Source organism: Squalius cephalus, assembly GCF_949319135.1.
Source record: "Squalius cephalus genome assembly, chromosome: 14".
Lineage (NCBI taxonomy): Eukaryota > Metazoa > Chordata > Actinopteri > Cypriniformes > Leuciscidae > Squalius > Squalius cephalus.
Window position 1 is genome coordinate 8,387,247 of NC_137135.1, and position 18,242 is coordinate 8,405,488.

Sequence of the window (18,242 nt, forward strand, 5' to 3'; positions counted from 1 at the left end):
AAATACTGGTAACATTATATTTTAATGTGTCCTTGTTACACGTTACATTTAAACTAATACCTGTAAATTATGCATATTTACATGCCGCTAACCCTTAATCAAACACTAATCCTATAAACCTGTAATAAGTATGTGTAGTTAATTAATATTAATCAGTACTTAAATGTATAATTACACTGCAACAGGGATGCATTAAATGGAAAGTGGAAAGATGGAAAATGTAACTGAAATACTGTATTGTGGACAAGTTGTGTGATTCCACATTCATATACTTTTATGGTGTTTGTTTTTATTGTTTTGAGAGAAAAAAAAGTGACCAGCACAGTTTTAGTTATAGACCAGAACTTCTGTAATAGTACACATGGAATGACACGTAAATGTGCAGTTCCTCACAATGCAATGTCATTTATTATAAATTTGATTAAAGTCCCCCTGTGATGAAAATCAAGTTTTTAATGTTGTTTATATGTCTATGTGGTGTTTTAAATATGCTTGAAGACAAACCATGTGCAAATTTATAAGTCAAAAACATTTCTGAGCATTTTCTCTTTAAAACTGCAGTGATCGCTGAAATCGAGCGCGTTTGAAATTGCTGGTGTTTCTGACGTCACAAACTACCTTGTAACCAATCACATATGTCCTTTAGCATATCATTAACTGCTCTGAAGCAGTGGAGTGTCAAGAAAAACCAGGCTATCCTGGTATATTTTTCTGTTGATATGAAAAATCAGATAGATTTAGCAATATAGCGGGTGTATGATGTTATGATGAACTGTATACTTTCTAAGGATACTGAGGCAGCGGTCTGACTCTGAGATGGCGAACGGGAACATGGTTCATGTAACATTAGCAAACACTATTAGCTGTTTTATAACATAGTCAAGCAAAAGACTAATCTTGTTAATTACCGACGTTGTAAGGAGCATTGTGCCGCGTTTTTGCCTCAGTAAGTTGACCAAGTGAAACTGTGAGCTGGTGTGAATAAGTGGAGGCGGGGCTAATTAGCATATTCATATGAAGCAAGGGTGTCAAGTTACAGAAAGCTACTTTAAGGCATGAAGAAATTTTGTCAGGAAAAAAAACATTTAAGTATGTAATTTTGGTGATGAAAGATGAGTTTTAAGTGATAAAATTAATGACTACAGGAGGACTTTAACAATTAGTTCTGTAGATTTCTCCATCTTAAAGCTTTAATGGTTATATGTGCATTTTAAAATGTTTATATCTTAGAACCATTATGTCATGCTTGTTTTGTCATAAACTTTACGACGCTATTTTCTAACTCTTCAGGGTTCCGAAAAAAACATCAACTATGTCCCTAACTATATCATCATGTTCCCGTGAAACATCCTCCTCCTCTTCATCATCATCTTCCTCAACAGTGCTTCAGCAGAGACACTCCACTTTAGTACAGCCTCTCTGCATCAGTCCTCAAATGGTAAGAACATAAATATAGATCAAATCATTTCTGGTTTTTATAGGTAATCAGAGTTGTTGAAGTAACTTGAATGACGTGAAGCCTTAACAGTTTGTCAAGGACTGTGGACAGTTAACTTGAACCAATCTGCCATTTTAGGGTCGACTTCTTTAATCTGAAAATTATTAGCTTTCTTTAATCTTCACAGAAACCATCCTTCTCAGGGTTTGCTCTTTTATGTAATGCTTTGTGATTTATAAATGAATTGCTTGCTTGCTAATGCTGCACTAAAGTTTGATTTGAGATGTCTTTACCCTAAAAAAAAATCTAACCTGGTTCTGAATCCCATTTTGCCTGCTTTATTTAATTATGTAAAAGTATTCTTTTCATGAAGAAAAAGTTCATATTTCAATTGTAGCAGAAGAGTATGTTATGACGTATCCTACTACTACTACTATCTTGAAACCACAAACCATTTTGTAGCATAGTTACATGCATCCTGTTGTCATTAACATTAACACAGATAACTTCCTCGTTTAGACACAAACTCAGGGCACGTCGTTTACAGGACATTGATGTAAAAAAAGTTTTTCCTTCGCGTTTTTCACGTACAGATGAAAACGTTGTCAAAACGATCTACGTTCACACGGGTCTGCTAAAACAATTCAAAAGCTGCATTCTGCTGTCAGGCCAGTAGTTGGCGATGTCACTTTGTCAGGAAACTATGCGCCTATAGACTGAACACACATGCTCATTATGTAACCGTTTCCACAAATCCATGTTTTTGTAGTTTACATGGAGACAATAACGGTATTCAAAATCCCGTTTTCAAAAGTTTGCGTTTTCAGGCCTCCAAAATGGCGCTGTCGTGTAAATGAAAGGCCAAAGCACATAAAAAAAATAAAATGGTGTCATGTAAACGGCCAGTTCCTGGAGGACCACAGCCCTGCAGATTTTAGTGTCAACCCTAATCAAATACACCTGATCCAGCTAATCAAGTCCTTCAGTCTTAAGGGCTGTTTACATAACACCTTTTTCAACTTCAATGTGTTTTTGCCGTTCGTTTACGCAACAATGAAGTTTTGGGTGCCTGAAAACGCAAACTTTTGAAAACGGGTTTCAAAGTGCACGTTTTTGAACGTGTAAACAACAAAAACGTGAATATCTGAAGACGATGACATCATGCAAATGCTTATTACGTGTTCAGTCTACAGTGTTTACAGAATACATCGCTTTTAATCATTTTCGCGGTTCCATGTGAATGGTGATCATTTTGACAATGGTGTTGTCTGTACGTGGATAACTCAAGGAAAAACTTCTCCGTTTTAAGCATCGATCGTTATCGTGTAAACCTGCCCTCATTTGAAAACTACAGGTATGTGTGTTGGAGCAGGTTAGAACTAAACTGAGTTTTGAAAACTACAATAGTTTTTTTTTTTCATCAGTTTCCACATTCAAGCATTAAACTTAGAAGTGTACATTTTTAAAAAGTGATAAAGCACTGACGGTCTCACACACATTGGCGTCCACCATTTTTACTCGACCAAAGCATAATGAGTAGTGGGCCACATTAGCCGTTAAAGCAGGGCAGGACAGGACAGGCAATAGTTTTTTTTGTTTTTTAGCTTTTAGTATGAATATGTTAGCCTTAAGGTTATGGATAAGCTAGTGTGTTCCAAAACAATGACAACATTCGCATTTAGGAGATATAAGCATTCAAAATTTAAGTCTCTCACTTCCACTAAAATGGATCATGGATTTTTATGACGTCACCGCGAACTTCAGCTTCTCATCACATCTTCTGTCCAATAAAATGCTCTCTAGAGTCTAAAGCTCCACCCCCTATGCTATAAATACCACCTGGCCAAAGCAACTGTTGACACTTCACGGAGTGATACGGGTTGGAGATGTGTGTTCGGTTTCTCAAACGCTCGAGTTTTATTCAGTTTTCCAACTGTATGTTGGTTAAGAATGAAATGGCTATAATTTATTCCTCTGCTATTGAATCCAACGTGCTCGGATTCACTTTCATGTACAACTTGCAGTCTGTGAGGTAAACTAAACACTATTGGTTGTTTGAAAAGGGGGAGGAGCCATTATAGTATATAGGAGCCATAAAATATATATATACAGTACTGTGTAAAAGTCTTAGGCATGTTAATAATAAAAAAATGGTTTTAATGGTGTTAAATATTAACATGCCTAAGACTTTTGCACAGTACTGTATATATATAACCATACTTCCAGCCTAAACAGATTGTTGATCTGTGTTTTTGTCATGGTTCAGGTTCAGAACACAAATCATGGTTCAGGAAATGCTGGAGTTTCTCCAACATTTGTCAAGGTAATAAACAATAACATAAACCTGAAGTTGACTGGATCAGTATCAGGTTGTGATTTGACACTGTGAGCTCTGATGTGGTTGTGTCCTGACAGCGTCTCCATGACGTGAGCACCGTGAAGGGGCAGCTGGTGGTTCTGGAGTGCAGGATCAGAGGAACTCCTCCACTGCAGATCTCCTGGTTCAGAGAGAATGAGCAAATCCTTGATTCGGCAGACTTCCGTATTCTTAGAAAGAGTGAGTGGAAGATGTAGCATTATTTGACATGTTCTCTGTTTAAAGGAATAGCTCACCCCAAAATGAAAATGCGGTCAATGAAAGTAATCTTTACACAGCTCTTTTCATACAATAACAAATCATAGTGACCATGTCTGGGAAGCTCTAAAAAGAATAGAGAAAAAAAAATGCACCATAAAAGTCCATATGACTTGTGTACTATATTCCAAGTAAGGTAGCTTTGTGTGAAGACCAAAATTTGAGTGTTGTTTTTTTTTTTTTTTTTTGTGTGTATTCACTGTTCAAAAATGTTTTGGTATCAGTGCCACTTTGGCATTTGTGCACTATTTTTAACCTGAATACAAAGGATGGAAAATACCAGCATATATTATAGGTTTAATTTTTCAAGACATTTCATTTGAACTATTGCTTTAAAGATAATAATAGGTATAAATCACCTTCCATACAAGTCAATAAACTAAAACTGTTTCTTACTTTATTTTTGTCCTTGTCAGAGGCAAGTTCAGCTTCTGTTCCTGGTGAGTAGACATATCTCTCAAATGGATAGTGCATAAAGGGATGGACTTATTCATCTTTTGAGAGATAAACAAACAAGAGTTAAAAGCCTGACGAATATGTTTGTTTTATTGCAGAGGAATTGTGCACCCTAGTGATCACAGAGGCTTATCCAGAAGATTCTGGAATATTTAAATGCACAGCATCGAATCAGTTTGGAACAGCAACATGTAGTGCCATGCTTGAAATATATACAGGTAACTTGATTGTTTGATTCAATGCATGCTTACAAATAAATCTAAATGAATGTATGATGTATGTATAATTATATTATTATTTTACAGAAGTACATTAATAACACATGAATGGAAAAACACAAAAATAAAACACAGCTTAATATTCTTGACACAACATGATGATGACTCCTGTACACAAAACAAACACAAAAGCCTTATGTATCCCGATGGTCCCACACAATCTGAACCTCAGAAAGAGTACGCAAAACCTGAACACCTGTTATTCATTCAATTATACATTCCTCTCCACACTGTTTAATACATTGTACCAATTTTAAATCCAATCCATGGGAATTCGGCAGAAAAACAAGGCAGCAGATTCCATTTGGGCCTACTAATGAACTGATCTATTTTACTGATCCATATGTATATAATTGATCTATTTATCTAAAACGACAAGTGAAGAAATATACTACATTCAATGTTTAAAGGAATAGTTTACTTTTCATCATTTGCTCACCCTCAAATTGTTCCAAACCTGTATGAGTTTGTTTCTTCTGCTGAACACAAAGGAAGATATTTTGTAGAATGTCAGTAACCAAAGAGTTGATGGACCCCATTGACTTCCATAGTGGGAAAAGAAAATACTATGGAAGTCAATGGAGCCCATCAACTGTTTGGTCACCCACATTCTTCGAAATATCTTCCTTTGTGTTTAATAGAAGAAAGAAACTCATACAGGTTTGGAACAACTTGAGTAAATGCCGACTAATATATTTGTGTTCTTTCAAGACCTAGAGGAGGTTTTGGGAGATGAGGATGAGCCTTCCTCTATAAGCTCAGCTGGACTAGAGCAAGATGAGCATCCCTTGATACTACAAGAAACACTAATTCCTCCTCCAGAATGGCCTGACAGTTCTGAGGAAGAGACTGCCACCCCTGCAGCACGGTAGGGTATTTTCCAGCATTTGAGGTGTAGCAAATTAGCTGAATATTTACCTGAATATATACATTTATCCAAATAAATATTTGGATCAGTTAATAGAATTAACTTAGTGTAGAAAAATTAATATTACAATCAATTAACCTGTTTTGTGCCGTGAACTCTCAGTGTTAATTGTTTATTAATTGTAAGAAATGTACATTTCCGGGGTATGGGAAATGTCTTTCTTACTGTACTGTACTATTCAGAGCCTGTAGTCAAAATCTATGATTAGGGACTCCAGTATATGAGCTTGAGACATGGACAACTTTACGTGTGACATGAACAAGACTTTATTAACTAGACTAAACATTTAAACTACTCTAACATACACATACATACATGCATAGAGTTTACCAAGGGAAAGAGAGCTGAAGCAGAATACAGAAAAGCAAAAAGTTGTAGCATTGTTTGAAATTCAGCAGATCAACAGCCTTGAGCAAACCATCAGTTTAGTTCTAACACGCCCTTCTTTAAAAAGGGGTAAGGATACTTAATGTATCAAATAATGAGACTAAGTTTGATACTTGCATGTCTCGCCCATTTGAATTAGACCCAGAGCCAGCTCAAGGGCATGGATACCACAGCCCGACTGGGGGATTCCTTTAAGGGTCCAAAGGAGTCCCGTCCAGTCACTTTCTGAAGTCAACCCCACATGCCACCAGGGAGGCTGACCTGGTCTAATTTAATGACCTAGTCTTGCCAACAACCTGTCTGTTTCTTAAACAGAGTCTCTTACATATTTTTCCTCACTTGTGGAGACATCAGACTCTTGTAGTAAGAGGAGGCCATTACTAGGAACAACTAGATTTACAGGAATAATTTATCCTGATATACTCTAGCTCTATAAGGAGCCTACACTCAGATACTGAGAGGCTCAAGGCGAGAATGCCACTGCCACCAATTTCCTCATTACTAAGCCTAAGCCAGAAATTGAGGCGGCCCCATGACCATGAGGGCTGACACACGAATATAAAGTGACTGAAGTTCAGAGCTATAATCTCAACGACTTTCTAAAGTGAGAGGAGAACTGCTGCTCAAGTATAAGGTGGCTAACAAGGTGGCCCGAAGAGGGCCAATGCTTGACGATGTAGTTATATATGGAGCTTGACAGACCTGTGGCCTCAGTAGAATAACTCCCGATAGGGAGGAAGTCATCTCACACAAAAAATGTCTATTTGGTGCTCTGCTGCCCATAGAGCGATGGCCTAAGCTACATTCACAAAATGGTGGCCTATCACGGAAAGAGCACACTTACTACCAAACCCGACGCCAGGCCTACAGAAAGGTTCTAAATTGAAGGAATAACTCATAATAGGTCCAGCCTCAGGCTGATGCAAGAAGCGCCTGGGGTGAGAGATGTAAATGCTTCAAATCTGTCAGCAGATCAGCCTGGTATGCTTGCAAAACTGTCATTGTGTGCAAGTCATCACCAGCCAGACCCGCCAACGCGTATGCCCTGCCATTTAAGCTTGCTGTCATATTTTAGTGGCTTAAGAGGCAGGGCCGGGGCACTCAGTGTCGATCTCCAATTGTGAGATAGTTCGCGAACATCTCGTCAATTGGGGCAGTGACACATACCCGTGTTCGCGCATCCCCTCAACATCAGCGTAGTTCGCTGATGGCAATGAATGCCCGCTAAATACGGGTTCTTCCATGCCTTTCTGATCCCTTTGTGTAGATCCGGTAGGAACAGAAGGCTCACGAGAGCTGGAGCTTTATGGCTGGAAAGAAACCATTCGTGAAGTCTGTCACGAGTGGTCTCTTCCCTCACGCGCTCCAACGACAGCAGAAGCCTCGTTGAAGCACGTTCCATAGCACTCAACAGCTTAACATATGTAGGGTGGCTGTGAGGGTTTGGGTTGAATATCCTCTTCACCCTCATCAGCCTCATCAGCCTTCTCCTGCTCTCTTGGGCTGGTTGTTTTTATACACAGCAGAGCACTCGCTGCTGGATCAGAGGATGTTAGTAACACAGGATTTCAGAGGATGTTAGTAACAACACATCCTCATCTTGCAGCTCACTCTTGCGAGTCTCTGAAGGGTGTGAGAGATTACCAACTCTCTCAACCTCCTCAGCGAGCTCCTTCTGAAAAAAAAACACGATTCCAGTCTCTGCCTGGTACAGATGTCTGTCTCTCTTCCCTCGAGAAGAGAGCAGACGAGAGTGGAGTTTTCTCGGGGGAAAAAATCACAGAGATCCCTCTGGAACTGATCGTGCATGCTCTGAGCCCAAACAATAAACACACAAGTTGTGTGTCATCAAGTGTCAATATCTTAGACACGGATGCACACACGTCCTGAAGCGTTTTTCACAAGCCATGATTACATTTTTTAAGTTTTCAGATTGAAGCCAACAAACAAAACATCGTCCCTGAAGACAAAAAAGTTGTTGACATGTACCCTTATATACTTCCGGGTCGCACTAGTGATGATGCCATAGGCTGTCGCCGGCCAATAGGATTGGCGTGATTAGATAAACGTTTCAGACACCGGTTCATGCGGAGGCGTTCCCCATAGCATTCTGACGCAGTGTCTCGTTCCCTTTCGAAAGGGAACTTGTAGTTCAGCATCAGCTTCACATCAGGATTTCAGAAAGGAACTAAAAGACTAAGAGACTAAAAGACTAAGAGAGGTGATCTTGTGATCAGTGATTTTTTAAAGCGTGAAGATGTCACACCCTCTGGAGGGTTGTGAGCCAATAAGAAGTTGTTCCCTTTGGAGGGAATTTCTTTATGACCCTTTGTTCAAGCAGGCCTTTGAACATGTAATTTGATTGGGTGTTTAGCAAAAGAATCTTCAAGATTCTTATAATACTAATGTGTCACAAAGTTAGCAAAATGTAATTTTGTAAATTGACAAATGGGGGATGAAGATTGGAGTTTATAGAGACTGAACATGCTACACATGATTTTGGTTAACCAAAGTATGCAAGTCTGAAACATTAATCCAAAAGAGTTGAATGAATACAAACCACATAAAAGTTGAATGAATCAAGCCAAACCACATAAAAGGAAAATCATGAGATGGGAAAATTAGATGCGTGTTTATACATTTCTCAAGTGGTTATATATAGAATATATAGGATTAACAGGGTTTATTTCTCCTTCTCAGCAAGAATTAAGTGAGAGTCACAACTCTCTGCAAATTCCTTTTGGGGTCGTAAAAAGTCTTATCAGTCTTAATGTGTCCTGTAACAGGGCATCGGGTTCTGCCAGTGTGTTTATTTGGGATGTTAGTTTTGGGGGAAGTTTCATAGACCTTTGTTGGGAGAGTGAGTTTGCTGGATCATTCATTAAATATAATGAATAATTTGTGTGTGTCTGGGTCAGAGGTCAACCAAAGATCAGATTTAAAATCACATTTGGAAAGAACAGTAATGCTACAAAGACATCTGTAAAAAAAAAAAAAAAGTGGGAAAGTGCAGATGACTTCTTGGCTTGGTTAGGGTTAGGGTCATTTGCTGTCAGACAGGGAGTAAAGAAATCCAAGAAGTCCAGAAGAAAAAGCCTTGCAGCCACTGTTCAAGTTTTTCTCATCTAAGCTGCTCGTGTGCTCGGTCACACACTTCTGTTGTCGCAAAAAAAGAAAAGAAATTATAAATCCTGTGCAGAGGGCAGAAACAAAACATATGCGTTTTAATTTGATTGCATTCAAGCCATTTGATTGCATTCTAGTGAAGGACATATAACTGCAGTGTTAATGATAGTTTCATTATTATTTCATAAGGAGAATGATCTGAGCCAAATCAGTCGCTGTTGGAATACTTTAATGATTACAGTAGCCAACAAATGAGCTCAATAGGAGAGGCAATGTAAATGAATGGCCAAAACACATAACATTTTTCCGATTTTAGTTGAAAATGGTGTTGTGTAAACAGTCCCTAAATTCAACCTGAAAAGAAGCACAAGGAACAAAGACACTGGAAAGAAAGAAACAAGAAACCAAACATAACCCTGACATAGGGATGTTTAATTGAGCTCAGTTTATATGCTTTAGTTTGTTAATTTTACATTATATAATCTACAAAAAGAATTGATCCCACAAGGGGATTGTTAACTATAAAGTTATAGTTGATACAGTTCTGTATAGATTAAAAACAAGAAAGTTAATTCACATATAAATGTAATCATTCTTGATTTCACAAATAAATGAGATTTGCAATGCGATGAGATCAGAAATATAGACAAAAGTTCCAAAATTTCAAGTCAAAAGTTCAAAAGTCAAGTTAAATTATAGAAAAGATTGTAGCAGGAGATAAAAATATGTTAAATTTATTCACCTGGAGTTGTAATGTCACTAACTCATTTGTTTGAGTTATCCACCTTTTTTTCCTACACTCCATGACACTTTTCACAAATTATGCAACTTCCATTAAACTGTAAACAATCAGAGAAAGGTTCGCTCTATGAACACAATAATAAGCATTTTCAAAAACTGGGTACCATGAGGTACAATGAGATGACATTATTCTACTCACCCTTCAACCATCGAACATTAACAAGAAAATGTAAAAATGTTAAAGCATCAGCAAATAACAACAGAGCTCTTAGCATAGATATTCTTGTCTGATAATAGAACAATAAGGAAATTTTACAGCTCATTCAGTCAAACTGACCAATAAAGATTATTTGTAGCTCAACCTTTGAAATGATTTGCTTCAGTCTTTTTGAGTAGAACTTTCCCAAACTGGAAGTGCCTCCCATAATCTAAAATGCAGTAGGCTGTTAGGAAAAAGGTGAATATAATACAAGCTACGATAATAGATGGTTTCTTTTTCAAGATTTCTCTGTTCTGTTTGTATTGAAAGTCAAAGGCTTATCAAAACTATCATGTGGCAATTAACAGTTGGCTATGAGGCTACCATCAAAGAGTTACCATCAAAAACAGGTACTAGCTAGACAGCAGAGTTCATGTCACGAGTATGTTGGTTTCTTTGTGATTTGGTTTGGTTCTGTTCTGTTGGCCTGTGTTCTCGATCCTTGTTTGTTTCCATGGTTACTGATTATGTTACGCACCTGTCTCTAGTTCTGTTGATTAGTCTCCTTGTGTATTTAAGCTCTGACTTTTCCTTTGTTTCTTGCCTAGTGTTAACTTTGTTATAGCATGTAGTGCTTGGTTTTCCCTGGTGTTCATTAAGTCAGTTTTAGATCTGGCATGCGTCACCCACTATCAAGGCACGTGTGCCCCTGGACGTGTCTGTGCCAAGAGTGGGTGCTGGGGCAAAATGACTCTCCTTTCACCATCTGCCTCATGGATGAGGTCAATGCCAGCCCCACTCCAAACCATAGACTGTAAAAAAAAGATGCACAAAGCAACTTCACTCTCTTCCATTGTGGAAAAGTGAAGTCGCCAATGTCCCAATATGGTGCTGATATCAAGTGAGCGTGAAGTGGAGCCGTGGTATCAAGGCCCTGCCCACATTCCCACAGAATCGGTTAGTACAGTTTACTGCAGAACAACGCATTATGTCGGTGTGAAATAAACAGTTATGGAAATGTAGAAATTAAAGTTAAAGCTCCAATCTCCTCCTTTATATATCCCGGAAAGTTTAAAAAACAAGCACTTGAACTTGCATCAGTGTGATAAAAAAGCTACCTAAAATGACAGAAACCATCTTTGAAAAAAAAAAAAAAAATTATTTGAAGTGTAATTTGATTTAGTTTGTCTCACATCCCATTGGATTACATGGAGAGGGCGGGTTTATGACCTATACTGGACCCAGCCACCTGGGGGCGATCAAAACGTTTTGGCTTCACTTTTCACGACTTGTGCAGCACACTTGCTCCAAACCCAGATCCCAGCCAGACTTCAGCCACACTCACCACAGACCAAGAGCCTAAGCCCACTGCAGCCTGGTAGACTGCAGACTCCATGACGAAAACGTGCCAGAGACTACTGAGGCCATCTTCGTCCCAGAACCCATGTCCCACAGAGATGCTAACCAGGTGTGTGTGCACCAACGTCCGTCGAGGTGGACATATTAGTGGAGTATGAGGGCATGGAGTGGAGCCCCGACCATACTCCTGCTGCTGAGGGTTAGCTGTGCCAGGTTTCTACATTAATGATTGATGGATTGGACAATATGATTCATCAGTCTCCTGTTGATGCTGGTCCCGCCTAGCTCCAAGTCTTCTGTGTCTTTGCTGGTCCCACCCATCAGTGTTGGGCAAGTTACTTTAAAAATGTAATTAGTTATAGTTACTAGTTACTTCTCACAAAACGTAACTGAGTTAGTAACTGAGTTACATCATTACAAAAGTAACTAATTACCAGGGAAAGTAACTATTGCGTTACTTAAAAAAAAAGTTAAATGAATTAAATGGACACTAAATAGAACAAATTATTATTATAAAATATTGTACACTAATTCACACTATTTTAATGTTAATTTGGTGTGGGACATTGTGAGAGACACCTATTACCTTAAATATTAAAATGTTATCTTTACTATAGAGGAACAACAAAACAATAGAAGGTTTAGAACTTTTAATATTTATTGCACAGTCAACAACTGGCCAAGAAATAAGTCTAAAAATAAATGATGCTTAAGAAATGTACCAAAAATAAATAAACAGTAATAAAAAATAAAAAATATACATACACATACACTCTTTGTAGTGCAAATTAAAATGATAAAACTCACACACCTTTACAACTAGACATAGGGCCTACCGTATAGCCTACTTGAAGTATTTTCTTCCTCACGAAAGTAATTAATTTTAAAAAGTAACGGACAACGCACCATATGGTACCGGTAACGGAGTTAATTTATTTAAAAAGTAATGCGTTACAGTATTAGTTACTGTCAAAAGTAACTGAGTTACAGTAACGCGTTACTAGTAACGCGTTACTGCCCAACACTGCCACCCATCTACAAGTCTCCTGCGTCTCTGATGGTGCCACTGCTCTCTTCAGTTCCTCGGCTCCTCCTCTGTTTACTCCACTGTGCTGCGAGGATCCGCCTCGGGTATTCCTGTGACGAGCTCCGCCTTGGCACGTGAACCCCTTGTCTCTGCCAAGCCCGTTACTCCATCTCGGCCCGTCAAACAGTCGGCTCCATCTGAGACCGTTGTCCTCACGGCTTCACTGGGCTCCCTTGTTCTTCTAGCTTTGCATTTGTCAATCGTCACCCTCCCTACGCCATGGGCTTCATGGCTTTTGGCTGAGCCTCGTCCCTCCACCTCCTCGGCTCCATCGGGCTCCTCCTTGGTCCTCGGTCCCACCGGCTGCGCCTCAGTCCTCCAGCACCATGGCTCCCCCTTAGCCTTAAACCATCGGTTTCGCTGCGGTCTTTTATCCTGGCTGTGCTCTTGGTCATCATCTGGGTCCTCCCTCCATCATCTCCTCTGGTGGTTTCCATCCGTCAGCCCCTCCTTGGTCACAACCTTCTCCAGCTCCACGTCCTCTTCCATAGCCCCCACCCTCCCTTCTCTGTTGGGCTTTGCTATTTAGTTACAGAGGACGCGTCTTTCGGGAGGGGGTGTAATGTCACAAGTATGTTAGTTTCTTTGTGTTTTGTTTTGGTTCTGTTCCTGTTTGCCTGTGTCCCAATACTTGTTTGTTTCTATGGTTACTGATTATGTTTTGCACCTCTCTAGTTCTGTTGATTAGCCTCCTTGTGTATTTAAGCCCTGAGATTTCCTTAGTTCCTTGTCTAGTGTTAACGTTATTTTATAGCGTGTAGTTCTTGTTTTTTACTGTTGTTCAGTAAAAGTCAGTTGTATTGTGGATTACTGCAGCTAACCCTAACACTTCACATCAAGAATAAATCAAGTGAGCAGATTTACTCGGTATTCTATCTCTACAGTGTGTATTATCCGTGTGTTGAATGGGTGGTTGCTCAGGAATGGAGGGGGCGTATGTCTGCTGCTCACATAGTTTTCTATAGATAAACAGCCCACCAGTATCTCATTGAGTGAACAGATGCCAAAGAATCGCACTTCACCTTTCAAACCAACTTTACTGGCTAGCAAAATCATTTCAAAGAGCAGGTAAGCACAAGATTTCTAATCTGAATTATAATCTTTTACACTTTCTTGCAGTCAGAATGACTAGAAAATCAATATATCTGTTTTAACAACTTTATTTATCCAAAATTTCAATGTAATCATTCTTGTTAATGCATAACAGTCCTTATTTTGCTTTCCTTTTTCAGTACATAAAATAACACGTCTTCTTTGCTTTATAAACTGTAAGTTTGACCCCTGTTGGTCATACAATATGATGACTTCATCGCTGAAGCTTTTTGACCTTTAACTCATTGCTGTGTGTCATATAGGATGCACTGTTAGTTTAGAAAGTGTTTAATATATTCTGTTAAGCATTTGCTTCCGGTGTTGGGATAAAGAAAGTTTTTTTGTCATTATGTACAAGGCTAAAATTTGTATGTAAACATGCAAATTATTAAAATAACTATGTTTGATTTGTACAGCAAAGAAACATTTTAGATTCTATTAAGATTTCTGCACTTCTTTCTTCACTAATAAAACAAGTAAATTTGTGAGACTGACTCAAAACTTCTTTGAACAGATGCTCAAATGTTTTTCAATTTTAACCCAAGATGCTCTTTTGAATATTCTCAAATCATGCTGGATAACATAATCATCAGGACTGGTTCATGTCAGCTTGAGTGCTGCTGTCAATAAAGCAAAAGGGAAATGCTGATTATTTCATTCGTTTTTGGAATGTACTAACATTATGGAGAGTAACCACAATGAAACACATTTATTGTTGATCGGAATGGTACAGCTGTTAACGTTAAAATGTCTATTTTATTTAATAAATATTTTGCTTGATTATTATTATATATTTAAACCTTCCTTGGAAATAAAATAAAATAATATGAATATCAATATCAATATAAACCTGCTTTTAAATTGAGCAGTGATTTCACCATGTCACATTTATACATTGTTCTAAATTATTAGTAAATGTCACTTAGTGCACTTAGACTCTTATTCACAATGACCTCCAAACAGGGTAACTGAGTGCCAGTGTAGCTGTAAATGAACTGCACCTGCCATGTCTGTCAGTCGCTGCCTCATGACACTTTTTTTTAGCCACATGGCTTCCTCACAGGGACACACCAGCACCAGCAGTATACAATGTTACGAACCACTGTCATGTTCATTCAAGGGTAAAAAAGATTATATAATGTAAATTATATTTATTTTTATTTGTACTTTAGGTTAAGCTCAGCATTAAATGGAAGTTGCGATAGTCTTTTTTTCCCTATTGTAAAGTATATCCGACGTGTGAAATGGCTGGAACAAGAACAAATGTAGGGCGGGGCTTCATTTTGTCCATGGGGAATTGATTGGATGGTTGTGGTTTGCTATTGGTCGATCACGTGTGAGTGACAGGTCATCCAGTCTTTTTTTATTAAAGATTATGAGTGCACATGAATAAAAAAAAATAAAATCATGATATGCACAGATAACATAATAATTATAAAAAAAATAGATGTCCCACAAAAAAAAAAAAAAAAAAAAAAAAAGGATTGTCCATTTTGATTCCATGGTCACATTAATTCAGTAATAATTTAATATATGTGAATATCACCATATGGCAACAATGTTCATTTACATAAAGTTAAACTATACTAAACTTTGCTATACCATGGTCTAATGTCACTCATGTCACTTTTGTTTGAATTAGGTCTCTTGGCTGCAAATCATCAGTATGTGTGTGTCCATTTTTTTTTTGACCTGAGTAACCCAAGCCAAATATTTCATTCCAAACAGGGTACTGGACTCTGGCATCGAAAAGGTTGAGTCTCCTGCAGACACAGAAGGCAAACAGAGTTCTGCCAGTCAGGTGACTGAAGCTATACAGCTCTCCTCAATGATCAAACTTGATCCTCCACCAACAGGGGTTAAAAACAGTGTTCCACATCCATTCCTTTCCACCAGCAAGCTGAGTAAACCAGTGGAACCCAGAGCCAGTGCCATGAATGTGGCTGACCTGCCCACCTTCTCGCCATCACTTTACCCCCCCAGCACCTTTAATTATGATCGTCCTCGTCATTTCATTCAGTCCCTGCCCAGTTATCACACACCCGACAATGAGATCAACAAGCCGAACAATCTCAGCTGCCCAGCTTCAACCACTGCGCCGTCGGTGAGCCCGACTCAGCCTGCAGCCACTCGCACATCAATGTGCTCCAGCATGACTTTGATTCCTAAAGCACGGGCTACTCCGAACAGTGAGAATCTGTCGCCAGCAGCTTTCCTATCATCTGTTCTGCCTTCACTGCCGAGCTCCCAGGCAAAATGCATTTCCATACCTCAATCGCCCTCTCCCAGGCGTTCCCCTCGATCACACAGCCCATCGCCAAAGGCCCAGGAACAACCCCTGTCTCCTCTCAGTCAGTCACTGAATCCCGCTCCTTCAACTGTCCAGCCTCGGATATCTCCAAATTCCCTGAAAGCACCTGCTCCACCTCAACAGCCCCCACCTGTGTCTCAGATTACCTACACACCCAACATGTAAGTGTGTTATCACAGAAATTCTCTGAAATTTGAACTGCATTGAGGATTTTTGAAAATTGAACTATAATTCAAAATGTGCTCAGATATGCCAAGATATGTAATCAAAATTCAAACAATTCTCATCCAGAACTTCCAAGACCAAATTGATTGTCTGAGTGATGTAATCCACACACAATTTGTAGCTCTGTCAAAATTTGTTTTTATTTTACTTAAAGGGCTTTAAGAGAAACATCTGAGAAATTTTGATAAAGTTGATATTTTGAAATAGGAAATATAACTAAAATCTCAGAGCTTTAAAAGAGCAAACTTTAAGCAATGCAAATTTCCCATGTGTTGTTTTTTCATAGCTTGCCAAAGCCGATCTTGAAGAAGACTGTTTCCCGACCAGCGTCTCGTGCCACAGATGAAGACATTCAGGGCTCAAAAGATGCTCTTATCCAAGACCTTGAAAAGAAGCTACGAAACAAAGTTCCTCAACAAAGGAACAGTCAGGTATCTAAAGATTTTCCTGAGTTTCTGATCTGTCTATTGGTAAAAAAGTGCTGCACTGAAAATCTAAGAATAAGTGCATTTTTGTCCCCACAGCAGAAGATGTCTTATGAGGAACGGATGGCTAGAAGATTGTTGGGTGCAGATAGTGCTGCCTCAGTATTTGATCTTGAAAACTCCTTCAGTTCACAGCCTGCAGAGGTATTGTCGTTTTCAGTTATTGGATGTTTAATGTAATTGCCAAATACCAAGTCTCTGTGCAATCCAAGATGACTGTTCTATGGCTATGGCTATATTCACACAGCATCATGTTTGTATCACTTAGTACTGTGTTTATACACAGACAGTTGGATTGGGGAAAGAGATTGACAACCACATCATATAACTGAAGAGACTCCCTCAAATCTTCAAGAGTCTTCTTTTCAGTTAATTTGATCAATTCTTTATGAATGGACCCGCAACTTTACAGCTATTTTTTTCTTTCAGTCTATGTCATTGTTTACATGTACACTCATAATGTAAATGTATCATATTGTAACTTTACCTCATGTAAACATAATACACCAATTGAACTACTATGATTAAACTCGTAATCCTAGCAACCATTATCGCAGTAAACTAAGTGGCGTACGCCGATTTTAATTAATTGCATTATTACCACTCTGACCAAGGCGCGCATGTGCTCAGACGCACACGAATGCCATGTGTTGTTCACATCTTCATGAGTGAACTCTGTGACATTATTCTGAAGTTTTCCCTCTGCTCCGAATCGCTGAACTCTGTCAACACAACTGGCTGCGCAGTCCCTGCTCCTTATCTTCATCCAGAGATGGTGCGAGAAAAAAAACCCCGTCAGCATAGACATTTTTAGTTACAGGGGCATTGCTATGTTCATCACGGCTCAGAATAATATCCAAAACGTCCATAGAAAAGTGTTTTGCATTTGATGAAAGTAAATTAAAACATTGACCAGTAAGATGCCTACTGTATGCATCATTGGTGCTGTGGGGTATGCAAATAATGGCGGTAAAAATAACCACACTTACATTTAATCATTTAGCAGACGCTTTTATCCAAAGCGACTTACAACTGAGGAGAGCAATAGAAGCAATCAAACCAACAATATACAGTACAAGTACTGTGACTAGTCCCAGTCAGTCTAGCACAGTACATGTAGAGAGTTTAAATAAAAATATATTGAATAGTAAATGTTGGGATTAATTAGACAAGTGTTGATGAGAAAGATACGTTTTCAGCATTTTCTTGAAAATGGCAGCTTGGGTTGAGTTGGGCAGGTCACTCCACCAGCTTGGAGCAGTCTGGGTAAAGTTCAGTGAAAGTGATTTTGTGCCTCTTTGGGATGACATCACAAGGCGCTGTTCACTTGCAGAGCTCAAGTTTCTGGAGGGCACGTGGGTCTGAAGTTATGAGTTTAGGTATAGGGGTGCAGAGCCAGTGGTTGTTCTGTATGCAAACATCAGTGCCTTGAATATGATGCGAGCGGCAACTGGCAACCAGTGCAATTTTGTAAGGAGAGGTGTGATGTGTGTCT

At 38.9% G+C, this 18,242-nt stretch overlaps 1 protein-coding gene across 4 annotated transcripts in view; it reads left to right on the forward strand.

The window, feature by feature from the left end:
* The window catches only part of myot (myotilin), a 33,864-nt gene that overhangs the window by 3,913 nt on the left and 11,709 nt on the right, over positions 1 to 18,242 (forward strand). For 3 of the 4 annotated variants that reach the window (XM_079891817.1, XM_079891815.1, XM_079891816.1), the window contains exons 3-11: positions 1,291 to 1,438; positions 3,705 to 3,761; positions 3,854 to 3,995; positions 4,490 to 4,513; positions 4,628 to 4,747; positions 5,519 to 5,675; positions 15,455 to 16,198; positions 16,549 to 16,693; positions 16,787 to 16,891. In XM_079891817.1, the coding sequence (XP_079747943.1) occupies positions 1,291 to 1,438; positions 3,705 to 3,761; positions 3,854 to 3,995; positions 4,490 to 4,513; positions 4,628 to 4,747; positions 5,519 to 5,675; positions 15,455 to 16,198; positions 16,549 to 16,693; positions 16,787 to 16,891 (1,642 nt within the window). The remainder of the gene's footprint in view (positions 1 to 1,290; positions 1,439 to 3,704; positions 3,762 to 3,853; positions 3,996 to 4,489; positions 4,514 to 4,627; positions 4,748 to 5,518; positions 5,676 to 15,454; positions 16,199 to 16,548; positions 16,694 to 16,786; positions 16,892 to 18,242) is intronic. The other variant, XM_079891818.1, reaches the window with a different exon arrangement.